The 27,079-nt window shown below is 41.8% G+C and overlaps 2 protein-coding genes across 3 annotated transcripts; one reads left to right on the top strand and one right to left on the bottom strand.

Moving 5' to 3' along the window:
• Nucleotides 1-3,152: 3,152 nt before the first annotated feature.
• Nucleotides 3,153-16,388, bottom strand: LOC132778026 (zinc finger and SCAN domain-containing protein 16-like). 2 transcript variants are annotated; one of them, XM_060780627.2, is made up of 4 exons: nucleotides 16,317-16,388; nucleotides 12,251-13,199; nucleotides 10,428-10,635; nucleotides 3,153-4,639 (listed from the first exon to the last, which is right to left on the bottom strand). In XM_060780627.2, the coding sequence occupies exons 2-4, from the start codon at nucleotides 13,031-13,033 to the stop codon at nucleotides 4,008-4,010; spliced, it is 1,623 nt and encodes a 540-aa protein (XP_060636610.2). In that variant the 5' UTR covers nucleotides 13,034-13,199; nucleotides 16,317-16,388; the 3' UTR covers nucleotides 3,153-4,007. The 2 variants fall into 2 exon arrangements, with proteins under 2 accessions (XP_060636610.2, XP_060636611.2); XM_060780628.2 differs by having other exon boundaries at nucleotides 3,153-4,636.
• Nucleotides 16,149-26,938, top strand: LOC132778027 (zinc finger and SCAN domain-containing protein 16-like). Its single transcript, XM_060780629.2, has 4 exons — nucleotides 16,149-16,644; nucleotides 21,878-22,800; nucleotides 23,288-23,414; nucleotides 25,023-26,938. Exons 2-4 carry the CDS (start codon nucleotides 21,970-21,972, stop codon nucleotides 25,508-25,510), a joined length of 1,446 nt encoding a protein of 481 aa, XP_060636612.2. The 5' UTR covers nucleotides 16,149-16,644; nucleotides 21,878-21,969; the 3' UTR covers nucleotides 25,511-26,938.
• Nucleotides 26,939-27,079: the final 141 nt, after the last annotated feature.

Raw genomic sequence — 27,079 nt, 5'->3', positions numbered from 1 at the left:
GTGAGGTTTATATATCTGTGGAATGTCCAGGGTGTCATGATTTTGTGTGGAACCAGAAAAGTAGACCATGCCTTGGCCTGTAGCATACTTGAAGCAAGAGAGAGGATTTCCATGGAAATGGGAGCAGTGAATGGGAGGGACCAGAGTGAGAGATAGGAGGTATAAGAAAAAGAAACTGTCAGTTGGAACTTTGTTTGTAGCCGCACTGTATGCTTTGAGAAATAAATCCTTCCCACTCTGTTCGTGAGGTAATTTCTTCGCCAGGAAGCTGCAGATCAGGACACAGGGTGGGAGAAAAAACTCTTGTCTGCTTGATGCAGGTGTCAATGTTGCAGTTGGCCACCTTGATTAGCACTGAATGGCCTTGCAACTTCAAAGACTGGTTGCTTCCTGCCTGGGGGAATCCTTTTTTTGGGAGATGATTAGCTGCCCCTGATTGATTCTTGTCTGGAATTCCCCTATTTTTGAGTGTTATCCTTTATTTACTATTATTATTTTAGAGTCTTTTAATACTGGTAGCCAGATTTTGTATATTTTCATGGTTTTCTCCTTTCTGTTGAAAGTGTCCACATGCTTGAGGATTTTGATGGCTTCTCTGTGTAGCCTGCCAGTCCTTGAAGCTGCAAGGCCATTCCATTCTAATTCAATGGCCAATTATAACATTCATACCAGCCTCAAACAGACAAGGCTTTCACCCTGGCTCAATGCCACGCTCTCCCATCAGCTGTACTCGAAGGCCGCTACCGGAAAATCCCTTTCCCAGAGAGACTCTGCCTCTGTGACTCGGGTCATGTAGAAACAATAGAACATGTGCTCCTTCAGTGCCCGTTCTACAGGGATATCCGTGCCAGGCTTATCTTACCTCTGATATGCAAGCACCCAGGCCATTCAGGACAATTTTATACCTCCCTGTTACTTGCAGATACTAATTCAGCTACAACCTACAATATTGCAAAGTTCTGTGCAGCAGCATAAAAAATCTATCAGGAGATGACTAGTCCCAAAAGTTAACTGTGTGTCCAATAGGCCTGGGTAACAACGCAAAAATTTGTTTCTAAAATCGATTTGTATTTGGGGGTTTTTTTTGTTTCGATATTTAAAATAATTACAAAATTTTCCCTTAAAAAAGTTCGATATTTACAAAATTTCGTTAATATTTACAAAACATTTTGTAAAGATGGCGCCCTTTTTTTCAATATTTTTTCAATATTTTTTCAATATTTTTTTAATTTAATTATTAATTTAGTAGAATAGGGAGGATAAATTATTATTAAGGAGGGAAGGCAGGCACTCACTCACTCTGGTGGGCCCTCAAGCGCTGCCGCCGGCTCCTCCGAAGCAATGCGAAATTGGGAGAAGGGCTCCCCAAAGGCCATCTAGCCCAGCCCTCCGCTAAGGAATTGAGAGAACGAAGCACACCCACCGCAAAGGTGAGGAAGGAGGGACGGGCCGCCTTCCCGCTGAGGGTCGCTCGCCCTCTCGCTCGCTTGCTCAGCCGCCGCCTTCCCCGCCCTCTCCTCCTCCTCCTCCTCCTCCTCTTTCAGGCTCTGATTGGCTAAGGAGAGGAGAGAGAGGAGAGCTCCCAGCAAGCATCTAGCCAAGCCATCTTACGTATTTCCAAAATGGACGGAAATACAAAATTTTTTGGCGCATGCGTTTCGATATTTAAAAACACTTCCGGTTTTAACAATAAGTTTTGTAATCGTTTTGTAATTGCTAAAATTAACGAATATTTAACGAATTACAAAATTAACGAACGAAATCGCCCAGGCCTAGTGTCCAATAATCATCTTCCCTGAATCTACAATTTAGTGATGGATATGTGCATTGTATGTTTTTACCCTGTTTCCCCCTCCGCTCCCTCACCTACATTGTGTTTCAGTAGTTATATTTATATTTTATTGTACTAAACGTACCAAGTTTGTATTAAAATGTGATTTCTATTTCCTGTGGTCTATGACCAAAATAAATGATTTGATTTGATTGATTTGAGCTGGTTCTTTCATATTTACATTATGTTATGATTTTGAAGATCTCCCATAAAGAAACTGTTAGCATAGGTAAATGAATCATACAAGGCCTCCAGATACAGTTAAAAAAAACAACAATCCCAAGCTATGCTGGCAATAGCTTTTTAAAAGTACACCATTACTGAGATAAAGGGATTCTGCATATAAATACGCTGTAAAGGTTGTCTAACCTAATAACATTACATATTTTTATTCTTAGTTGAACAAGTACAGTACTTTAGAGCTAGCCATTCTCAATCCGAACACTAGAGGGCAGTAAAACCTTACAGCTTATTTGTGTCAAATTTTGAACTAAATAATAATAATAATAATACTTTATTTGTACCTTGTCTCCCCAAGGGACTCGGTGCGGCTTACATGAGGCCAAGCCCACAGCACATCAATAAACAAAGGCAATAACAAATAATCAATAATCAATCTGTCCTAGAAGGCTTTCAGCGCTAGAATCACTGGGTTGCTGTGAGTTTTCCAGGCTGTATGGCCATGTTCCAGAAGCATTCTCTCCTGATGTTTCGTCCACATCTATGGCAGGCATCCCCATAGGTTGTGAGGTCTATTGGAAACTAGGCAAGTGGAGTTTATATATCTGTGGAATGTCCACGGTGGGAGAAAGAACTCTTGTCTGCTTGAGACAAGTGTGAATGTTGTAATTGGCTTGTATGCGAAGTTCTCAGTCTGGGAGCAAGGTGGGAAATTTCTGTGCCAAAAAAGTCAAATAAAGTGGGCCTCTATAGATGACAAGCGTGACAAGATCCTAACTTGAGGATGTCAACATCCAGAAGAACCAGCCCCTAAGAGAGTCAGCCCTCCAACGGTGTAAGGTATTCCAAGATAAAAACAAGTAAGTGAATTGGACCTGGAAGGCAGCATTCAACCAATGCAGGTTCTTTCAATGTGGGGAAGTTTGAATAGATCCATTTGAAATCAACAAGATGTATGTCAGGGTGCCTCTACACTAGGCATTGGCAAACTTCAGCCCTCCAGGTGTTTTGGACAGCTGGTAGGATGTTAAGAATTGTGGGAGTTCAAGTCCAAAACACCTAGAGGGCCAAAGTTTGCTCATGCTTGCTCTACACTATAGAATCAATGCACTTTGGTGTACGAAATGATGACATACATGTGTTAGTTTTAGGCTTTTTTTTTAATGAACTGTGAGAGTAAACACAGCTTGTATTTTAGTGTCCAAGATTTTTCCTCATGTTCCCCATAAGGGCAGAATACCACAATCCATGAGCAACAGCACTAGGAGATTCATTATGTTAGTCTTCATCCAGAATATCTGCCTTCCGAGACATAGATTTTAAATAGAAATTCCAAAGAGTCCCTGACAAAGAGAATACAACTTGGCTTTCTCCAATCTGTTTTTTCTGTAGATGCAACAAACTGTTTGGCCCAATTCAATTTGGACATATTGAGTATTCATGCCAGATCCATCATTGTTTGAGTCCACTGTGCTCTCTGGATATAGGTGCACTACAATTCCAAAATTCAAGGTCAATGCCCACCAAGCCTCTCCAGTATTTTCTGTTGGACATGGGAGTTCTGGGTGCCAAGTTTGGTTCAATTCCATCAGTGGTGGAGTTCAGAGTACTCCTTGATTGTAGGTTAACTATAAATCCCAGCAACTACAACTCCCAAATGACAAATCCAGCCCCCCACCCCAACCCACCAGTATTCAAATGTCAGCGTATCATGTATTTTTGCCAAATTTGGTCCAGTGAATGAAAATATATCCGGCATATCAAATATTTACATTACAATTCATAACAGTAACAAAATTACAGTTATGAAGTAGCAATGAAAATAATTTTATGGTTGGGGATCAACACAATATGTGGAACTATATTAAGGGGTCGCAGCATTAGGAAGGTTGAGAATCACTGATATAGGGCATTCAGTCAAAGGCTACTTCCCAGATATGGCTTACATGTCTATAATGAATTACATTTCTACCTACCCACCCACCCGCTCTCCATGTCAACACAGAGAGGGTACCCTTCCATTATCATGAGTTCTCTGATGAGCAAGGAGTTCTTTCTGTTTGCTGAAGCAGTCCCCGCATGCATCACAAACGTATGGTTTGTCGCCTCGGTGCCTCCTCTGGTGCTTGTAACAATTGGACAAGTCCCCAAAGCTTTTCCCGCATTCAGCACAGCGGTAAGGCTTCTCGCCCGAGTGGATCCTCAGGTGAGTGGTGAGGTGGTAGAGCCGGGTGAATCTCTTCCCACAAACGGCGCAAGGGAAGGGTCTCTCCCACCGGTGGATCCCTTTGCGTAAAGCAAGTTCCTGCCTGGCATGGAAGTTCTCCCCGCAATCTCGAAACTGATAAGGCTTCTCCCCCCAAAAGAATGCCCTTGCTTGGCTTTCCGGGTCCTTGGTTTCCGGCAACACTTCCTTGGTCCTGGTGGTCTGTGCTGGGCTCTTTCTTCGCCTTAGTTTTCTTTTGATGCTAAGCGCCTCTTCAGAAGAGTCGTCTCGCTTACCCATCCGCCGGTCCTCCTCCCAGTCCGATGAAGTTCTTTCACCCATGTTCCCCCATGATTCCTTAGGCAATTCCAAGGAGATTTCGGGAGGGCATTCTGTAGTCTGGGCAGTAGTCCGTACATCTGCTGGGATTTAAACAACAGAAGTCCATTTTTAAAATTCTAGAATTATAAAACCACATAGTTGGAAGAGACCTCAAGAGACATCTAGTCTAACTCCCTGTCGTTTGTTATTGTGGACCCCCAATCCCACACCTGATAAAAAGAAAACATAATTCACCCCCTGTGAGAATTGAAGTTTCCTAAGGATGGAAGGCCAGATGAATTTGCAAACTTGTACAGTACGGATGCGCAAACTGAATAAAGTTCTCAGCTATCAACTGGACTCCAAATTTCCGGCATCATCATGCAGAATCAAAGCATCCCTAGATGGCCATTCTCACTGATACATTCAAATTATTCTCACAAATGGGCTGTGCCTAAGGGAATAATCTGTAATGGTAATTTTTAAAAAGCGAGTGAGCTTCGTAACAAAAGACCCTCCCCATAAATGTACAGCAGAGCAACTCAGCAGCAGGAGCAAGACCCAGCGCCAGTAGCCCAAAGTGATAAAAAGAACAAAAACACACAGACTAATGTTATATTTTCCATAGGAGGCTTTTCTTTGTAGTAAAATAATATTGTTGCACTATTGACAAAAACATAAAACATAAAATTGAATTAATACTGTCATGTGAAACAGTAGCGTTTGAAATGGTAATACTAGCTCATAGAATATATAAAGAATGAGAGTTGAAAGAGACCACAAGGGCCATCCCGTCCAGCCTCTATCACACAGAATCACAGAACTCCTGACTGATGGTCATCCAACTTCCATTTAAAAACATCAAAGGAAGTAAACTTCACCCCACTCTGAGACAGCATATTCCACTCCCAAACAGTTCTTGCTCTCGGGAAGTTCTTCCTAATCACTAGGTGGAATCTTTTTTTATCATTGTATTGTCGATTTTATCATTGTTTGGATCCATTGCTCTGTCTCCTAGTCTTTGGAGGAGCAGAAAACAAGCTTGTTCCATCTCCAATATGACATCTTTTCAAATATTTAAACATGGCTGTCATGCCCCATCTTAACACTCTTTTCTCCAACCGAAACACCACCAGCTCCCTGAGCTACTCGTCATAATGCCTGGTTTTAAGATCTTTTACCATTTTGATTGCCCTCTGGATGTGAAAGTGAGGAAGAGCTGAGGAGCCTTCTAATCAAGGTGAAAGAAGAAAGTGCAAAGGCTGGGTTGCAGTTAAATATAAAAAAAACAAGATTCTGTCAACCGGACTGATTGATAACTGGCAAATAGAGGGAGAAAACATGGAGGTAGTGACAGACTTAGTATTTGTAGGCACAAAGATTATTGCAGACGCTGACTGCAACCAGGAAATCAGAAGAAGTTTATTTCTTGGGAGAAGAGCAATGACCAATCTTGATAAAATAGTGAAGAGTACAGACATCACATTGGCAATGAAGATCCACATAGTTAAAGCAATGGTATTCCCTGTAGTAACCTACGGATGTGAGAGCTGGACCATAGGGAAGGCTGAGCGAAGGAAGATAGATGCTTTTGAACTGTGGTGCTGGAGGAAAGTTCTGAGAGTGCCTTGGACCCCGAGAAGATCCAACCAGGAAATAAAGCCTGACTGCACATTTGAGGGAAGGATATTAGAGGTAAAGACGAAGTACTTTGGCCACATCATGAGAAGACAATGATGCTGGGGGAAATGGAAGGAAAAAGGAAGAGGGGCCAACCAAGGGCAAGATGGATGGATGTTATCCTTGAAGTGACTGGCTTGACTCTGAAGAAGCTGGGCGTGGTGACAGCCAACAGGGAGCTCTGGTGTACGCTGGTCCATGAGGTCCACAACATTGACAATAACAAGTGTCCACAACACGAATACATAGTAGCTTTACATGCTGCAGCCTTCACACTGGAGTTTTTTTACACAATGCTTCTCTCATACAGACTGACAAGTTTCCTCACTGAGGGGAACTAACGCTAACAGGTTTCGGCCTACTCATTTTCCTCAGGTGACACTAGCTTTGGCCCACTAACTTCAACAAGCTTCGGCCTACTAACTCTTTTTGAACTTTTGCCGATATTGGACCCCATCCCTTCCATAAGCACCTCTCATATTTTTCACTAAGCTCATTTTAGCTCCTGTCTTTCTGCATTCTTGAAGGGATAATAAACATTAGTATGTCTGCTTATCTACTTGCTCCATGAGTATGTCCAACCAGAAAGGAAATGCAGTAACAAAGGGCAGTTCAAGCTGCTTCCAACACAGCTTGTGTCAGGTGACAAGACAAACCTCCCAAAGAACTGAAAACAAGGGAGAAATTCTTGCATCCCTGGAGTTCATTGGTCTCTCACCCTATACAGGTCACAATGATTCCCCTTTAATTGCCAAAGTTGTGTTCCACTTTTATTATTAAAACTGTGTCCTATGGACAGGAAACAATCAGGACCAGCTAACACCTCCCAACAAAGGATTCCCCCAGGCAGGAAGCGGCCAGGCATTGAAACTGCAAGGCCATTCAATTGAAACATTCACACCTGACTCAAACAGACAAGAGTTCTTTCTCCCACCCCAGACATTCCACAAATATATAAACCTGATTTGCCTAATTTCCAACAGACCTCACAACCTCTGACGATGCCTGCCATAGATGTGGGTGAAACGTCAGGAGAGAATGCTTCTGAAACTTGGCCATACAGCCCGGAAAGCTCACAGCAAACCAGTGGTTCCAGCCATGAAAGTCTTCGTCAACACTGGGATTTGTAGTTTGGTGAGGCATTTAAATGGTAGTTAAAGTGGAATCACAGCTCCATAATTGTGCAGTGTGAATGTGCCCAGAGATGCAACGAACTGTTAGTGATAAGACCTGTGATCCAAACAATATCATGATTCCCACTCAGAGAGATATATATATATATATATATATATATATATATATATATATAGAGTAATGGGCATTATCCCTATAGCTTATGATCCGACACAGGGAGGGAAGCAAAAGTGGTGGGATCAAAATGTGCCAGTGCCTTCTTCTAAGATTGACAATGTGACTTGCCCAAGGTCACCAAGTTGCCACGATTGGGGAAGAATACAAACCATGGTTTCCCACACTGCTAATATAGCACACAAACCACTACACCCCATTGGCTCTTATCAAGCATAACACCTTTCAGGTATTGGCAGCAAAGATAAAGGTATTTCACTTACTCCTTCAAAAAATTTTCCCACCTCAAATCTGGCACTTAAATTGGCCACAGCCTTTTGGTGACATGAAAGCAGTCATGATACACTTTTAAGTATTTTTTAAAATCAAAATTAGATCATGAATCTGCTTTGCCTATTGTTGGTTTCTGTTGGGATCTTACTAAGCTAAAACACTAATTTTCTCTTACTGTTCTCTTTGAGCAGTTCTTGTTTTTGGCCTGGTAAACATCCAGTTGCCCAAACTATCACCCAAATTAAACAAGAGGAAATGGCTTCAGTGCGAGATTTAAAATCACAGGCCTGTGGTCATACTATATTCAGCCCTGGGGATTTCCAGGTAGGCATCCATGGATTCACCCACTGAACCAGTCTGTACCCGTACCAAATGGTACATGGTGTAACATGCGCAAACTTGTTCAGCCAGTAAGGGTACCTTTTTGTCTGTATTTACATCTCAGCTGAGATAGTGCCTTGAAAGTATCTCCTCCCTTCAAGAGACAAATTACCCTATGTACTCACGTATAAGTCTAGACAATTTAATAATTAAAAAGCAGCCCAAACAACCTGGGTCAACTTATTTACAGGTCAATGAAGGTACTGTACAATAAATATGATTAAAAAAGGAACCATCCCTTTCTCTAAGTAGAGTGTCAAACGTCAAGAACTTAGTCCATCTCAGGAGAATCTAAAACAAAGTGCCAAGTTTCTCTATTTTCTAAGCCATGGTGCCACTTCTGGCCTTTCTGAATGCCTGCATGGGAAAATGGTAATGGTTCCCAGGGGCAGTTGGTCCTCTGAGATCAGGCTGGTGTTTTCCTTTCACACAAATGACCTTCAATGTCACCATTAAATTTCAGAATCCATAATTTTTGGCCCCAAAACCCACCCTCAACATATATATGAGGTCTACTAATACATGAGTACAGGCAACCCCCGGATTACGAGCAAGATTGGCTCTGTTGGTATGTTAAGTTGAATTTGTATGTAAGTCAGAACAGGTACATTTTTAAAGTGTAACTCTGGCATACACACATACAAACACACACACAAAGAGAGAGAGAGCTCTGGATAGCATACGGAAGGATTAACTCGCCTGTGGCATTTGTTTTGCTGACTGTGTCCCTATTTTAGAATATTTCACCTCACTTTCTGTCCTTGTGATAATTAGATCTTGAAAAAAGTGGCTTGTTCTATAAACAAGGATTGGTTATAAAGTTTTAGTGGCAACACCTTTTGTTGGATAGCAGCCTTCTCAAGCCTCCTCTATTTAATTTTTTATCTGTTTATAATGCGTTGTTTTATTTCCTGAAGTGTATGTCTTCTTTGGTTTGCAGTTTCCTTAGCTCTATATACTTGAGACAGTGGGAGGGGCTGCAGGTCATGTGACTGCTTAGAATGCATTTTAAACATGATGACAGTTGAGGAATGACAGTTAAGGCTTGGGTCAGTTAGGATACAGAAGTCAGTGTTAGAAGTTAGAAAGCTGTTGATGCTTGGGGTTTTTTTTTTAAAGTAGACTCTTATGAAAGTACAGAGCAATATAGTTTTTAAAGAGACTGTTAAAGACTGTAAGTTAAAGATACAAACTGAAACGGTTTAAAGTTTAACCTGACAAGAAATGTGCCTATATATTTAAATACATGAAGTTATGAAGAAAAACAAACATGTTATTTTAAAAGAAGTCTGCTTGAATATTTGTCTGCTGAGAGCATTGAACAGAAGCAAGATATTTGCAAAACCAACGATCATCAGTTACTCAGCAAACTAAAGGAATAGCTCCATAACTCTGCTACCCAGTGGGTTGTGATCCTAACAGGTCATAATCCAAAATCCCCAATAGGTTGTGATCATCATCCTTATCCCAATACCCCTTTCCCATGAAAACTTTTTCAGAAGTGAATTTCCCTTCCTAGGAGTAGACTTGTCTCACTTCCTATTGTCTCACCCCTGTTCTTAACTATGAGCCGTTAGTAAGTCGGATGTCTGTAACTTGAGGACTTCCTTTATATATGGTATCTTCGGGATATTTGAAACAATATGAACAAGATACGACATGCCGATCAGTATTCTGGAGATGAGCTATATTCATGAATGACATTGAAATATATAGTACGCCTCCCATATCCATGGATGATACATTCCCAAACGTTGCATGGAAATGAGAAACTATGAATTATTGTGAACCCTATTAAAATGAAGGACAGCTTGTCCAAGAATTTTATAAGATCGCATTGGAGGGCCCATACAATGAATCGAGAGGTCATATTATGTCACATATGGATTTATGTCCTACATAATACAGTATTTAGATCCATCAGCTAAGAATTGGAGGCAGAAGAATGAGAAAAAGGGAAGACGGAACTGACTGTGATGTTATTATTATACAGGAATCGAGGATATCTCTCAAAAAGGTTTGGGGTTATTAATTTAAGGATTAGATTAGTTTTGACTTTGAGTCTTAGCTGATTAATCTAAACACAGTATGAGCCCCAGGTAATGTTGGTTTGCAACTCCCATCGGCTCTATCCCATACAGCCAAGAGATGATGGAAAGTGCAGTTCAACAATATCTAGAGAGGCATACTGTATATTCCCCATCCCTGTAGTACAAGTATTCTCTATCCACACATACAGGTTAATACCTCTCTCTAGTGAAGGTTCAGCTTCTTCTCCCAGGATGCAGATCAGCTCTTGTGGTGGCTCTACAGGTCCGCTCCATTCTACGGTCTTCTGAGAATGGCATCCAGGAGGGGTCTGAGGGCCAGAGACATCCCACAAAGCAGCAGGCAGCACTATTTTCTCCTCACCATCCCCTGAGGTCTCCTCCTCCGTCTTCATATGAACGGCAACCTGACAAAAGCAAAGCATAAGCTGTCAGTGCTGAAGCTGCCTACAGAATGAGAGTGGTCAACGTCCAGGAAAGGCATGTTTGTGCACTACAACTCCCAGAATCTCCTACTTGTTATTGTCAGTTCAGAAGTTAAGACAGCAAACAATTTTACGAAGAGGGACTGTCACAGTCCTCCAGATATTGTTACTTTATTTATGTCCCACTTTTATACACAGAGATAGTATGTAGACTGCATTAATTCAGTAGTGTAAACATGCCCCTTGAAAGTTGTGTGTAAACATGCTGAAAAGCTCCTTATTCCAGGAGAAGCATTTCTAAAATGGAATGGAATTATGGATCTCGGAAAAACGAACACTGAGCATGTGAATAGTTTTTATATGATGTGTTATATACTGATTGTTTTAACTGTGATAACTGTTTTAACTATGGTTTTTGTACATTATGTGTAATTTGTATAGGCATCGAATTGTGCCTTTTTTGTAAGCCGCCCTGAGTCCCCCCTCGGGAGTTGAGAAGGGTGGGGTAAAAGTACCCGAAATAAAGAAATAAAACAATTTAAAATAAAGGGAAAGCAGAAGACAGAAGACAATAGCTAGCAAATCAAGCCATGATTACTGGACTCATAAAAGCTTGGATTTTAACTAGAGTACTCAGCTTCAGTGCCACTTAGGCTTCCATCCAACAACCAAGCTGCCATAAATGAGAAAGGCTTGGATTGAAGCTGGCAAAGATGGCAAGGACTAGGGGTGCATCTGCACTGTAGAATTAATGCAGTTTGACACCACTTGGCTCAATGCTACAAAGTCATCAGAATTGAAATTGTACAAGATCATTAGACTTCTCCCCCCAAAAGTGCAGGGTTCATCACCAAACTACAACACCTAGGGTTCCATAGCATTGAGTCATGATAGTTAAAGTGATTTCAAACTGGATTAACTCTATAGGATGGATGCACTCCAGGTTTCAGGATAGATGCTCAGAGGTACTCCAAACTTTATAATTACCATATATACTTGAATATAAGCCGAGTTTTTCAGCCCTTTTCTTAGGCTTAAAACTCCTCCCTCGGCTTATACTTGAATTAATGTTATTTCTTATTTTACTGATATTATTATTATTTATATTACATTTATGATTTTACTCTATTACTACTATTACATATATTATTTTACTGTATTGGTTATTGTTATTAATACATTTATTATTTTACTCTATTTAATATTACTATCACATTTCCATTATATTACTTTATTATTTTTATTATTATTATTATTATTACATTTATTATTTTACTGTCTTTATTATTATTGGAAGGATACATAAGCACATTTACATTGAGGAAGGTTAGAATAATGGTTTATTCAGCGTTGGACACTCTTATCTTAAAGTTTTATGTAAATATTCAAAAACATTGAACCTACTGATGTCTCTATTAATGTAATTTTATTGGTATCTATTTTTATTTTGAAATTTACCAATAGCTGCTTCATTTCCCACCCTCGGCTTATACTTGAATCAATACATTTTCCCAGTTTTTGTGGTAAAATTAGGTGCCTCGGCTTATATTCGGGTCAGCTAATACTTGAGCATATACGGTAATTAACAGATACTCACATGTGCATCCAATCTTTCGGATTCATGTTGCTTCTGAACAAACTCCTCTGCCAGGGCCACAGCCTGGGCACAAGTCTCTGGGTGACATTCCCAAACCCAGCTCTGCATCTCCTCGGGCAAGATGGTCAGGAACTGTTCCAGGATCAGCAGCTCCAAGATGTGGTCCTTGGTGTGGATCTCTGGCTTTAGCCACTGACGGCAAAGTTCCCGCAAGTTCCCGCAAGCCTGTCGGGGACCCTCAGCCTCCTGAAAGCAAAAGCGCCGGAAACGCTGCCGCCGGGTCTCACTCCCAAAGGCGCAATGACACAAGATAGCAGTTTTGACTTTGCCATAGTCCTCTCTGTCTGTAATACTGAGGTTGATGTAGGCTTGGTGGGCTACCCCACTAAGAGCGGGCACCAATCGGGCGACCCACTGTTCCTGGGGCCATTGGCACGCGTTGGCTACCCGCTCAAAAGTGGACAAATAGATTTCGACATCATCCGCTGATGTGAGCTGAGGAACTTGGAGATTGCCCCAAGCGGGAGAGGATGCTAAAGTAACTTCTGGCGTACTAGTCTCCTGCCATTGAACTTCCCAGCGCTGTGAAGTCTCCTGGCCTTCATAGCTGCCCTGCTGTGATACTACACACCTCACAAGCTCCCCAGACGGGATGAAAAAAGGAGATCTAGTTACATATTTCAAATCCAAATTTTCTGGATCCAGTTCCTCAATTTTCACCACCGACTGCAGACCCTGTTTGGCCAGAATATCATTCTGCAGTTCTGAGATGGTCGCTGTCATTCTCTTTATTCCAGTTCTAGAATGAGATTTCAAACCCAGATCCACGGTTTCAAAGCAGTGTACGTCGTAGATGCCGGATCACCCTTAGAGAGATCAAATCCAAGATTTCAACTCCTTATACATGGACAGCAGGTAGACAGCAACTAGGAAATCCAATGAGATTTTCCTGCCAAAGGGGAAAAAAGAGAAATATAATTTACTAGCCATCCCCTGCCATGCGTTGCTGTGGCCCAATCTGTGTATATGTGTTTTGTGAGTGTGTGTGTGTATATATATTTGTGTAAATGTGTGTTTCCATGTGTGTGTGTATATATATATGTGTGTGTGTGGTTTTGTGCATGCATTGTTATGTAATTTTTGTTTTTTGGCTTTTTAAGTCCCTTCTGTTGTGTTTTTCAGTGTATGGTCACTCGTTGACCTGATAGGTGTATTTGTCCAAATTTGGTGTTGATTCATCCAGTGGTTTTTGAGTTATGTTAATCCCACAAACATACATAACATTTTTATTTATATAGATTTATTATTCATTTATTTGTTTACTATATATCCGGCCCTTCTCAGCGCAAAGGGAACTCAGAATGGCCTAGACAGCAATTCAATGCCACATAAAACAGACATATAATAAATTAAACATATACATTACATCATAAAATTAAAAAGGATATAAACATTATAATATAAACAATCTGTAGACATATTTGTTTTCTTATTTATTACCATTACTGCAAATAGAGAAAATCTTAAGATTGCTAGAATAAAAACCAAGATGGAGCCTCCATGCATTTCAAATTGAGATGTTTATCCAAACGTAGGTTCTTCCCTATTGCTGGGCTATGCCAGGAGAAGTTCTGGCTGTCGAAATTCTCCCTTCTAATTCATTTGTGTGAATTTTCAACTTATTCTGTCCCAAGAGGTGATGTGTTTTAAGGTAGGTATGTTTTGGATTGCAATTCCCATCAGTTCCAACCAACAAGACCAATGATAAATCTGTGGAAACTTGTACTGAGTCAAAGCTGCTCTGCTTGAATTGTCGTTGTGTGCCTTCAAGTCTTTTCCGACATATGGCAACCCTACAATGAACTTATAATTAAATCCCAATCTTATCCTGTTCAGCCTTGCTTGGGCCTCTGGATGCAGCTAATGCCCACAAAGGATGCATATACATTGTAGCACAGGCCTAGGCAAACTTTGGCCCTCCAGGTGTTTTGGACTACAACTCCCACAATTCCTGACAGGCTAGGAATTGTGGGAATTGGAAGTTCAAAACACCTGGAGGGCCAAAGTTTGCCTATTCCTGCTCTAGCATGAATGCAGTTTGGTACCACTTGAACTGCTATTGCTCAATGCTGTGGAATCCTTAGGTAGGTAGTTTGGCATCAGCACTCTTTGGCAGAGGAGCCTTGCAAAACTACAACTTCCATGACCCCATAGCCTTGAGCCATGGAACTTAAATGGCACCACTTTGAACTGCTATTGTTCAATGCTATGGAATCCTGAAGTGTGTTATTTGGGGAGGCATCAGCACTCTCTGGCAGAGGAGCCTTGCAAAACTACAACTCCCAGAAACCCATAGCTTTGAGCCATGGCACTTAAATGGCACCACTTGAACTGCTATTGCTCAGTGCTATGGAATCCTGAGGTGTGTAGTTTGGCATCAGCACTCTTTGGCAGAGGAGCCTTGCAAAACTGCAACTCCCAGGATCCCATAGCCTTGAGCCATGGCTTTTAAATGGCACCTCTCTGAACTGCTATTGCTATGGAATCCTGAGATGTGTAGTTTGGCATCAGCACTCTTTGGCAGAGGAGCCTTGCAAAACTACAACTTCCAGGATCCCATAGTCTTGAGCTTAAATGGCACCACTTGCACTGCTATTGCTCAATGCTATGGAATCCTGAAGTGTGTTATTTGGGGAGGCATCAGCACTCTCTGGCAGAGGAGCCTTGCAAAACTACAACTCCCAGGATCCCATAGCCATGAGCAATGGCTTTTAAATGGCACCTCTCTGAACTGCTATTGCTATGGAATCCTGAAATGTGTAGTTTGGCATCAGCACTCTTTGGCAGAGGAGCCTTGCAAAACTACAACTTCCAGGATCCCATAGTCTTGAGCTTAAATGGCACCACTTGCACTGCTGTTGCTCAATGCTATGGAATCCTGAAGTGTGTTATTTGGGGAGGCATCAGCACTCTCTGGCAGAGGAGCCTTGCAAAACTACAACTCCCAGGATCCCATAGCCATGAGCAATGGCTTTTAAATGGCACCTCTCTGAACTGCTATTGCTATGGAATCCTGAAATGTGTAGTTTGGCATCAGCACTCTTTGGCAGAGGAGCCTTGCAAAACTACAACTTCCAGGATCCCATAGTCTTGAGCTTAAATGGCACCACTTGCACTGCTGTTGCTCAATGCTATGGAATCCTGAAATGTGTAATTTGGGGAGGCATCAGCACTCTTTGGCAGAGGAGCCTTGTAAAACTACAACTCCCAGGATCCCATAGCCTTGACCCATGGCACTTAAATGGCACCACTTGAACTGCTATTGCTCAGTGCTATGGAATCCTGAAGTGTGTTATTTGGGGAGGCATCAGCACTCTCTGGCAGAGGAGCCTTGCAAAACTACAACTCCCAGGATCCCATAGCCTTGAGCTTAAATGGCACCACTTGAACTGCTGTTTCTTAATGTTATGGAATCCTGAAATGTGAAATTTGGGGAGGCATCAGCACTCTTTGGCAGAGGAGCCTTGCAAAACTACAACTCCCAGGATCCCATAGCCTTGAGCCATGGAACTTAAATGGCACCATTTGAACTGCTATTGCTCAATGCCATGGAATCCTGAAATGTGTTATTTGGGAAGACACCGGAGGAGCCTTGTAAAACTACAATTCCCATGATCTCATAGCCTTGAGCCATGGCACTTCAAGTGGTGTGAAGTCAAACTGCAGTCATTCTACATTGGAGATGCACCCCAAAACTCACCTTGGGCTCCCCAAATGCCCTAACTCCCCTTCCTACAGAAAATAATAATAAATAAGCCCGTCGGCGCTAGGACCCGGAGGGCTTTGCCTAATTTAACCCTTTCTCTGCCAACTCAGCCTAAATCGAAGCCTGCCTATTTTCTTTTGCATGTCTTTTTTCTCTCTCAATGGATCAAGCAAGGCCAGGAACAATTTCCTTTTCAGCTTTGGGGAGGATTCAAAGGCATGCAAATCAATGCAAGCAATGAAGGAAAAGGGGAGGGAGAGGGGGGAAAAAAGAAAGTGCCTCTGAGCATAAGCAGAGTACCTTTTTCAAGCGTCCGCTTGCCAAATCGCACAACCCATTTTGCACACATCTGGGATCACTTGGGGGAAGGACTTCCCGGGTCAGAGGGATGTGGTTTCCGGGCAGCTTTGAGCCCCGGCAAACACTCTTTTTCTATTTTTTTCCCTTCTCTCTCTCTCTATTTTAAAAAGATATTATTATTTGGGAAATTAAAGCTGGAGGAGAATTAAACCAGCCGAGGCTCAAGTTGCATGCATTTGCAAGAGCAGTCAAGTGTGCCGCCTCCTGCAGTCTGTATGCTTATTTTTGCAAGACCTGAACATTTTCCAACAGGGTTCCTTCCGCAAAGGTACAGTTGCCCCGCTCTGATTCCCTGGTTTTGATTTGGGGGTGTCTACATTGTGGAGTTAACTCAGTTTGACACCGCTTTAACTATCGCCAAGGCTCGATAGGACATCATGGAAGGTCTTGAGCCTTCTCTGCCAAAGAATGTTGGCGTCCCACCAAACTGCAAAACCCATCATTCTGTATTGATCCTAATCTGCATTAATTCTATAGTGTAGCACAGGCACACCTCCAGGTGTTTTGGACTTCAACTCCCACAATTCCTACACCCACAATTCCAGAACACCTGGGGACCCACAGGTTGAGGACCACTGATCTAGATGCATGCATAGGCTTGCCTGATGAAGACTTCTGTGTAACTGGGACTGCATCTACACTGTAGAATTAATGCAGTTTGACACCACCATGGCTCTTTGCTATAGAATCTTGGAATTTGTAGTCTGGAGAGGTACCAGTGCTCTTTGACAGAAAAGGCCCAAGACCTTGCAAAAATTCCACTCCCCTAGTTCAATAGCATTGGACCATGGCAGCAAAAGTGGGATCAAACTGCATTAATTCAGTGGTGTAAACATGCCACTTGAAAGTTGCATGTAAACATGGCCCTTGAAAGAGGGGAAGAGAGTAGTAGAGGGTTGTTGGTTGACTTCTAATGAATATGAGGCAGGAATAGGATTGTTGAAGTCCAAAACACTTGGAGGAAAGCCGAAGTTTGCCCATGCCTGTTAGGAATTGTGGGAGTTGAAGTCCAAAACACCTGGAGGAAGGCCAAAATTTGCCCATGCTTGAGCTGCACTGTAGAATTAATGCAGTTTGACTGCTATGACGCATTTCTATGGAGTCATGGGAGTTGCAGTTTGGTAAAGCATCCACACTCTACTGCAAAGAAAACTCCAGACCTTGTAAAATTGCAGCTCCCATGAGTGAAAAGTCACAAACCATGGAAGTTGAAGTGGTCTTAAACTGATTTAATTATATAGTATATATCAGGCCTGGGCAAACATCAGCCCTCAAGGTGTTTTGGACTTCAAGTCCCACAGTTCCTACTGTTAGGAATTGTGGGAGTTGAAGTCCAAAACACCAGGAGGGCCAAAGTTTGCACAGGCCTAGTGTAGATACACACTAAGGCATGCCTGATGAAGAGTTCTGTGTAACTGGGACTGCATGTGCACTGTAGAATTAATGCAGTTTGATACCACCATGGCTCTTTGCTATGGAGTCTTGGGATGTATAGTCTGGAGCGGTACCAGCACTCTTTGTCAGAGAAAGTAAAACTACACTCCCCTGGTTCAGTAGCATTGGACCATGGCAGCTAAAGTGGGATCAAACTGCATTAATTCCGTAGTGTAAACATGCCCCTTGAAAGCTGCATGTAAACATGTCCCTTGAAAGATGTGTGTAAATATGCCCCTTTAAAGTTGCATGTAAACATATGAAAAAGTCCTTCTTCCAGGAGAAAAAGGCAATATTGTAGAGGGGAAGGGAGTAGTAGAGGATGTTGATTGTCTTCTTATTAAAATCAGGCAGGGATAGGAGTGTGTTTGTATTGTTGTGCTTCTAAAACACGCATTGTGCCTTCAAGGGTGCATTTACATGGCAGAATTAATGCAGTTTGACACCACTTTGGTCAAATACTATGAAATCCAGAGACACCAGAACTCTGACAGAGAGGGCCAAAGACTTTGTAAAACTACAACTCCCATGATACCATAACATTGAGCCAAAATAGTTCAAGTGTTGTCAAACTACATTAATTCTGCAGTGTAAATGCTCCCATTAACAATGTGTTGTCGAAGGCTTTCATGGCCGGAATCACTGGTTTGCTGTGAGTTCTCTGAGCTATATGGCCATGCTCCAGAAGCATTCTCTCCTGACGTTTTGCCTGCATCTATGGCAGCATCGTCCGAGGTTGTGGGGTCTGTTGGAAACTAGGCAAGTGGGGTTTATACATCTGTGGAATGTGCAGGGTGGGAGAAAGAACTCTTGTCTGTTTGAGGCAAGTGTGAATGCTGCAATTGATCACTTTGATTAGCATTGAATAGCCTGCAGCTTCAAGACTCGGCTGATTCCTACCTGGGGGAATCCTATGTTGGAAGGTGATTAGCTGGCCCTGATTGATTCTTGTCTGGAATTCCCCTGGTTTTATGAGTGTTGCTCTTTGTTTACTGTTATGATTTTAGAGTCTTTTAATACTACTAGCCAGATTTTATTCATTTTCATGGTTTCCTCCTTTTTGTTGAAATTGTCCACGTGCTTGTGGATTTCAATGGCTTCCCTGTGTAGTCTGCCAGTCTTTGAAGCTGCAAGGCCATTAAATACTAATCAAGGCCGTCAATCGCAACAGTCACACTTTAAACAGTTGGCAAGGCAAACAATTGATATAGTTTTCCGCCGATTGCATCTTTCGTTAACTGAGGTCAAGCCACTTGGCCTGTGCCTGTTAAAGACACAGAATTGTGAGTATTCATAATGTTCTGTGTGTTTTAATTACTTCATGAAGTTTTTGAAAAAATAAAAGATATGCTTACTACTTTTTTATAAAGTTTTGAAAAATATCAATCCTAGTACAGCCTGGCTCTACCGAAAGTAAGGACAATGCAAACCAATAATACACATTTTTGGATAGATAGGAAGAGAAAGGAGGCAAGCTTTTCAGACTAGTTGTTGATTGCCTTTTTGGGGGAAGCCAATGTTCTGTCCTGGGCTGAGCTTATTGTTTGCCTGAACATGGAATTGCATATTTTCTAACAGCTGTTCTATGGTATGTGGGAAATGCAGTATTGCTGGAGACAACATGGGTGCATAGAGGCCTATTCAGTTGCATTATTCCGAGCATGGGAAAGGTAGAACGTCAGATTCCCAAACTTTCCCCAAAAACGAAGTAGGATTTTACCCTTCTGAAATTTATTTTACAAGTAAGAGAGTTCTTTGGTGGACTTGGAAGCATGCAAATTTGCACATGCTAAGGCAGTTCTGCATTTCCTGGTGTGCATCCCCACTGTAAAATTAATTCAGTTTGACACGACTTTAACTGCCATGGCTCAATGCTATGTCATCCTTGGATTTTTAGTTTGGTGAAACGCTAGTACTCTCCAGCAGATTTTGCAAAACGGCAGCTCCCATTAATTCCGCAGCATTCACGGGCCTCCATTGTCAAGTTTAGTTTGGCCCTACGGGCTTCATCTCTAATTGCAACAACATATTTCTTGTTGCTATTATATTTAATTGTAAGGGGAAGCCAACAATTAAAGAATGGGAGGAGTTGCATGTGTCATAACAATCCAAGAACGATGTCTATATTATCCAGAAGTAAAGCCTTTAGTGTTTGTATTGTCAGAAATGAGTTACATCAACACCCATATCAGAACTTTCATAGACATCAGTGATGGATGCAGTGGGTAAAAACTGCATCGGGCGACACCATCAGAGAGTGTAACACCAAAGAGATGGTCTATAAAAAAATTGTGCAGTGTTTCAGCAGAATTTTTCTCATATGTGAAAATATCCCTGTTGTTAGCCCCAGCGTCTACCAACCTAGCAGTTTGAAAACATGTAAATGTGAGTAGATCAATAGGTCTACTCCAGCGGGAAGGTAATGGCGCTCTATGCAGTCATGCCAGCCACATGACCTCTATGGACAATGCCGGCTCTTCGGCTTAGAAATGGAAATGAGCACCAACCCCCAGAGTTGGACACTACTGGACTTAATGTCAGGGGAAAACCTTTACCTTTATCTAATTAGATTTATTTATTTGTTTACAGTATTTATATTCCGCCCTTCTCACCCCGCAGGGGACTCAGTGCGGAATACAATGTACACATACATGGCAAACATTCAATGGCATAGACACACAACATATATAGACAGACACACAGAGGCTATTTAACATTCCAGCTTTTCATGAGGGTATTCTGGCCACCAGGGGAGCTGTTGCTTCACCATCCATTTGTGACACTGATGAAGTACTTCCTCATTCTTTGCATACTTGCTGGAGATTTTTATGGCCTCGTAAATTAGTTAAACTAGCCTCCCTGCATAAGCGGTACCTAAATTTCCTACTTGACAGATATAACCACAAAACAGTTCTCGTAAACCTATCTTGCAGATACAATATGTCTAAACTCTAAACTTCCATGTTAATTTGCTTTTTGAATCTTCTAGTGCTCATGCGCTCCAGTTACAGATGTTGCTACGAGGGTTATTCAGAAATTAAGGTTACAAAATAAAATAAAAAACACAAAGAATGAGTATATTTTAATAAAAGTCACATGGATTGTAGCATAGGTATTACATTATTTTTCTACATAATCACAATTCAGTTCAATACATTTTGTCATCCATCTATGTCATAGAAGTTTCCCTCCGCCTTTTTCAGCCAGTTCGTCACTTCGATTTTCACCTTGTCGTCGTTGGAAAAGTGCTTTCCACAATGCATTCCTTCAATTTAGTGAACAGATAATAGTCACTTGTGCTGCTCATGCAACACAACTCTTGTGTTGCATGAGCAGTGTGCAGCTGCATATTGTTGTGAAGGAGACTGACTCCCGCTGTCAGCACCCCACGACGTTTGTTTTGGGTGGTTCTGTGAAGGTTCTTCATGATCTCACAATATATTCCATTTTGTCACATGCTGTCTTGACATTACGTCCTCTCCATAAACTGAAATGATTTCGCAATGAATTGCAGCAGCGCTCAACCTTAACCTTTAGGTAGCGTATTACAGCACAAACTTTGTTCTTGGAGGGAAACAGAATGAGGACGCTCTTCTCTAACCTTTACCATAACTCAAGTTGATGAGCTACTGACAACCAGCACTGTTCGTTAGCTTCTGCCGGCTTCTTGCTATACGGCAATGATACCAACTTCCCCCGAGAAAATTCCCCACGAGAGCAACATGCCGTGTAACCTGGCTTTCTGAATAACCCTCGTATTATGCAGTTTTTAATCACATTTTTCAAAATGTCTTCTCTTTTTTAAAGAATTACTGTTGGTGGGGGTTGCTGTGGATTTTACCATTTTTTTAGTATTTTAATTACAATATTGTAGTTTGGTCTGGTCTAGTATGGGAAGAGGCCCGTAGGGATGACACCATGGATGGCACTAACCCTAGTATCTCAACTTTTCTTCATTGAGCTCAAGGTGGAATATACGGTGCTCACTTTTATTTTTGCAACAGTCTTGTATTACCCAAGTCTCATTGCAGTACTTTAATCTATTGTGTTATTTATTACGTCTCCAGCTTTCCAACTGGACCAGTTGAGGATTTTGCCTACCTGATTGGAAACTGTTTAAAAAAATTCTACATAAGCACACACAAAACCCAACTTGAGAATGAGGCGGAAAATGACAGCCAAGCGGAATATGGTGGCCCAGTACCTCCAGTGTCCGGCTCCACCGGAGCAGCGAACGCAATCCCTGGTAAAAGTTGAGAAAGAACCAGACCCACCCGGTTCCGATTCAGTGGGAGTATTGGAAGGCTCTGTCAAAACCTACCGCATTGTGCCAGTTGCAAGTACTGGAGGCGGTTTAAAACTGGTGACACCTCAACAGACTCGGAGTGAACGACTGGAGACGTCCCAGCGCTGGGAAATCCAGGGCCAGGAGTTACCAACTCCGGACCTGACACCTGTGCAATCACCCGCCTGGCGTAACCTACAGGTGCCCGAGCTAACGCTGACAGAAGATATCGAGACCTACTTGGCTACCTTTGAGGATGTTGCGGAGGCTTGCAAGTGGCCCAGGGAGCAATGGGTGACCCGGCTTGTGCCCGCCCTCAATGGAACTGCGCTCCATGCCTACAATAGCTTGGATCCAAGAGAAAGCGGGGACTATACAAAGGTCAAGGCGGCTATCTTGAGAGAAGACGCGGTCAGCCAGGAGAGGCAGCGCCAGAACTTCCGTCACTTCCGCTACCAAGAGGCTGAAGGGCCCCGTGAGGCGTGTGCTCGGCTTCGGGGGCTCTGCCATCGCTGGCTGGAGCCGGAGAGCCGCACCAAAGAACAGATTGTGGAGCTCTTGGTCCTAGAACAGTTCTTGACCATCCTGCCAGAGGAAATGCAGGACTGGGTTCAGGAGTATCGCCCAAAGACCTGTATCCAGGCAGTGACCCTGGCAGAGCATTTCCTGCTGAAGCAGCAAGAGGGAGAAAGGTGGGATCAGCAGGTAAGACCACTTCAGCAGAAGACCTGGAAGTCTACCTGCAGGGCTGTGTTCATACTGTACTCGGTTCTACATTAGATCTTAGAGCAGTGATTCTCAACCTGTGGGTCCCCAGGTATTTTGGCCTACAACTCCCAGAAATCCCAGCCAATTTACCAGCTGTTAGGATTTCTGAAAGTTGAAGGCCAAAACATCACAGGTTGAGAACCACTGTTAGAGGTATCATCAAATCTAGAATCTGGCACTTTGCAATCATTGTGGTTGAGTTATCCCTTATCTGAAATGCTTGGGAATAGAAGTGTTTGGTATTTTGGAAGATTTGCATGGATGGTCCTTTATTCTAACATCTTTGACCATCTCTGTATTATCTATCCTAGATTGTTATTTCTAGGTTCCACAAACTGATTTTTTTCAAATGTAATCTGCTTGTATAATTACTATTGTCATTGTTATCGCTGTTATTTTGATGGGGCCCATGCTGCTGTTTCAGGTGTTGGGGCCATTTGTCTTTGAGGAAGCTGTGAATTTCTCAGAAACTGAGCAAGTGCCAATGGACACCAGGCAGATGGTAATCTGCAGAGATGCCAAGGAAGAACACGAGAACCACTCTTCTCTAGGTAAACGAGTTTTCGTGGCACTTGTGCTTTGCGTGTAGAGGAAACAGTGCAGTCGATCCTCCACATTAGTGAGTTTAACTTAATACAATCTTTCTAGAAATTCTAATCCCTTGAGTGCAATTCTATGGTCAACTTCCACCTAGAGATTCTTAGAGAGCTATCTCCCAGTTTTTTAAATGGCATTTTTATTCATGGTTTTCCCACTTTTGTGGTGGTCCTGGATAACCCCAGCAGATGCGGAGATCTGACTGTATACACAGAGTAGCATGTGGATGTGAGCTTCTTACAGAAATTGAACCACATGTTCAGCAGCAAAAGACAGAACAAAGTTTCTAGACGCATGTCAGAATACAAGAGAAATGCTTCATCTCTACATATTGTACATGCAGAAAATTGGTCAAATAGTTTGATATATTTTTAAGGCTTGTAAATTATTCCTATTGTTTTAAATTATTTAAAACTATTCAGATTGGATCCGTTGGAAAAGGGCAGGGGATATAGATAAATAGATAGATAGATAGGCTTACTAATGATTACTTTAAGGAGGAAGTGAATACTAATTTAGAGCCCACAGTGCCTTTATATGAACTATTCAAATAGAAGACAGTGACCCCTTAAGGAAAAAATACTATCTGAGAAATTATTATGGAACACAAATATCTGGAAAATATTGCACTGTATGAAACAAACACTTACAAATGTACATCTATTTCAATAATAAATAAATATTAAAGTAAAATACATATAAAATAAAATACATATACAGACAGTCCCCGAGTTACAGACATCAGACTTACAAACTACTCATAGTTAAGAACGGGGGTGAGACAACAGGAAGTGAAAGAAATGTACACCTTGGAAAGGAAATCCACTCCTGAAAGAATTATCATGGGGGGAAAGGTGACCCCACTGAAGTTTTATCGCCAGTTGTTTCCACAACAAGCCAAATATTTTCAAAATCCAATTATTATAGGGAGAGAAAGAGAAGTGAAATCTTCTGAACAGGGGCACAGACAGCAAAACCAACTCCAAAGCGCTCTCTCTCTCTCTCTCTCTCTCTATATATATATATATGGCTGAAATTACAGTTAAACAATGTACTTGCTTCGACTTGCAAACATTCAACTTATCTTGTTTGTAACTTGGGGACTGCCTGTATTAAAATACATAGTACAAGAATTAAAATACAATATCAATAGAATGTAAGTTTAAAATATATAGTTTAAAATTGGGTAAGTGCTTTTTGTGTGTGTCAGGAGCGACTTGAGAAACTGCAAGTTACTTCTGGTGTGAAATAATTGGCCTTCTGCAAGGATGTTATCCTGGGGACACCCAGATGTTTAACCATCCTGTGGGAGGCTTCTCTCATGTCACTGCACGAGAAGCTGGAGCTGACATACGGGAGCTCACCCCGCTTCCTAGATTTGAATTGCCAACCTTTCGCTTAGCAGTCCTGCCAGCACAAGGGTTTAACCCACTGTGCCACCGGGAGCTCCTTAGGCTCCTAAGTCTGCTGCTTTCCTTGCAGAAGTGATGAGCACAAAGCCTTGGATTGTTTAAACAAGTTTAGCATTGTTTAAAATAGTATCTTTTCTTTTATTCCTGCAGGAGATGAGAACCAGTCCAAAAACGAGGAAGAGTTCATCGTTCAAGAAAGTGCCAAGAGGCAAAAAAGCCGCCTGCTTCCCAGCCTCCAGGCTGGCCACTTTCCCCCGCCGAACCCTGACGGACAGCTAGTTGCAAACAAGCACACTGCTCACAAACAAGATGCCCTTTTCCCCTGCCCTGAATGCGGGAAGAACTTCTCTCGTAAGTCCACCCTCACCAGACACCGGCGGGTGCACACAGGCGTCAAGCCCCACCAGTGCACCGAATGCGGCAAAAGATTCTTGCACAAGTTCAACCTGGTGAACCATATGCGAACCCACGTGCGAGAGGAGTCGAGCCGTTGTACATTGTGCGGAAAAAATGCCAAGCGGAATTCAGGCCCCGGAGGTCAAGAGAGGAAAGCGGGGTGTTGCGAATGTGCGGAAAGTTTTGGACCACCGTACAATACGGAGCAGAGAATGCCTGAAGCTGGGGAATCCTTCAGTTGACTTAAATACTGAGGAAAGAGAAGAGGGAAATGTAGATGACTTGAAAGTAGAGAGAGGAATTTTAGGAAATGTTCAGTCCCATAGGGATGTATTTCTCTACCTTGGAACTTCCTAGAAGCTGGAGCCACATTCAGAGAACGAAGCAGTTATCTTAGGTGCAATCGAAGCAAATATTGCCTTCCGCAGCACAATTTTGGTTAATTATTTTATTTGTATTTTTGTTTGTTGATGTCTAGAAGCATCTAGGGGTGCATAAAGGGCAAGGGATTTTCTGCAGGAATAATAGTATACCAAATTTCGACAAACAACATCTGATCGCAAGCACTTCTGGCCTTAACAAAATATTTTTCCTTGTATGAATATAAGCAAACGCCATCTTGAAAACAATATGGTAGATGGATGTTATCCAGTTGTATCTTGGTTATTTATTGTGTGATCAGAGGCTTCATCTACATTGCCAAATAATGTACCTTGAAACTGCATTATGTGGTCAGTGTAGATTAATATAATGCAGTTCAATGCAATTTAACTGCATTATATGGTCAATTTGGAGTTACAATGCAATATAAACTGCATTATATGGTCAGTGAGTCCAAACTGACCATATAATGCAGTTCAAAACTGCATTATATAGCAATGCAGATGACTCCAGAAATTGGGGCAGACCTCCAGGTTATTCATGGATGGAAAAAAATGTGTATTTCCTGATGTTGTTGGACTGCAATTCCCATCATCCCAGTGGTGCAATGTCAATTCGAGATAGACACATGCTTCCAACCTCTTGAGAGAATGTCACCTCAAAGGCCTTCAATCCAGTGCCTCTTTATCAGGTCATGTTCAATGTTATGATAGAGATGACAACTCATCCACTGTCTGTCGAGTTTTACGTTTCTTTTCTAAAATAGCGCCTCAATAAGAGGTGAAAGAAATCACAAGAATTTTTGTTGTCTATTTCTACTTTTCTGTTTTAGTTGTTTGGGTGAGGAGTCTACGGTCTACCCAAACTTTAAACTGTTTGTTGTGATGTGGGAAAATAAATGTCCTTTTTTTCTCAACTAGAGCCTGGATAGAATCCAAAGGACTGTCTAGCTAGTTCCATAAGACCCAAAGGGACTTTGGAGTTGGGTTTATACTGTTTTGGGAATAGTGACTACTTTAAAAAGTTTTTTTTTTGTTTTGTTAATACAAAATGGGAGCTCTACTGTTTAAAGGAGATTGGGTTAAAATTCCCATTGCGTTATGCTTAAAAAGGCTCTTTGCATGTCTGCCTGGTTTGTTGTACATGCCTGTCAAACACATTTCAAGTATTTCAAAGACTTCTAACACTACCCGTTTTCTAACCCCCTATAACATTGTTCCTATACCAAAACTGCATGTTTGGGATTTTGCGACGGTTATAGCGGCATATGTAAATTTTAGAATTCTTTTTTTTAAAAAACAGGAAAAGAAATGGTTTTTGTAATTTTTTATTAAAGCTTTATTTTTTGTAGTTTGCACATTAAAACAAAGTCTAATGTTGTAATAAAAATGTTTAGTTCCTGGTGTTCCATTACCTTTAGGGGATGGTCC

The sequence above is a fragment of the Anolis sagrei genome, chromosome 6, assembly GCF_037176765.1.
Source record: "Anolis sagrei isolate rAnoSag1 chromosome 6, rAnoSag1.mat, whole genome shotgun sequence".
Taxonomy (NCBI): Eukaryota; Metazoa; Chordata; class Lepidosauria; order Squamata; family Dactyloidae; genus Anolis; species Anolis sagrei.
Note: the sequence above shows the minus strand (reverse complement) of the source record. Positions and strands in the feature narration are given on the sequence as shown.

Bases quoted from the DNA above. Each gene is read 5' to 3' on its own strand.
- LOC132778026 (XM_060780627.2), bottom strand. From the start codon at position 13,033: ATGACAGCGACCATCTCAGAACTGCAGAATGATATTCTGGCCAAACAG. The intron at 10,636-12,250 runs GTGAGTATCTGT...TGCTTTTGTCAG, and splicing joins CCGAAAGATTGGATGCACAT to GTTGCCGTTCATATGAAGAC. The intron at 4,640-10,427 runs GTATTAACCTGT...TTTAAATCCCAG, and splicing joins TGAACCTTCACTAGAGAGAG to CAGATGTACGGACTACTGCC.
- LOC132778027 (XM_060780629.2), top strand. From the start codon at position 21,970: ATGAGGCGGAAAATGACAGCCAAGCGGAATATGGTGGCCCAGTACCTC. The intron at 22,801-23,287 runs GTAAGACCACTT...CTGCTGTTTCAG, and splicing joins GAGAAAGGTGGGATCAGCAG to GTGTTGGGGCCATTTGTCTT. The intron at 23,415-25,022 runs GTAAACGAGTTT...TTATTCCTGCAG, and splicing joins CGAGAACCACTCTTCTCTAG to GAGATGAGAACCAGTCCAAA.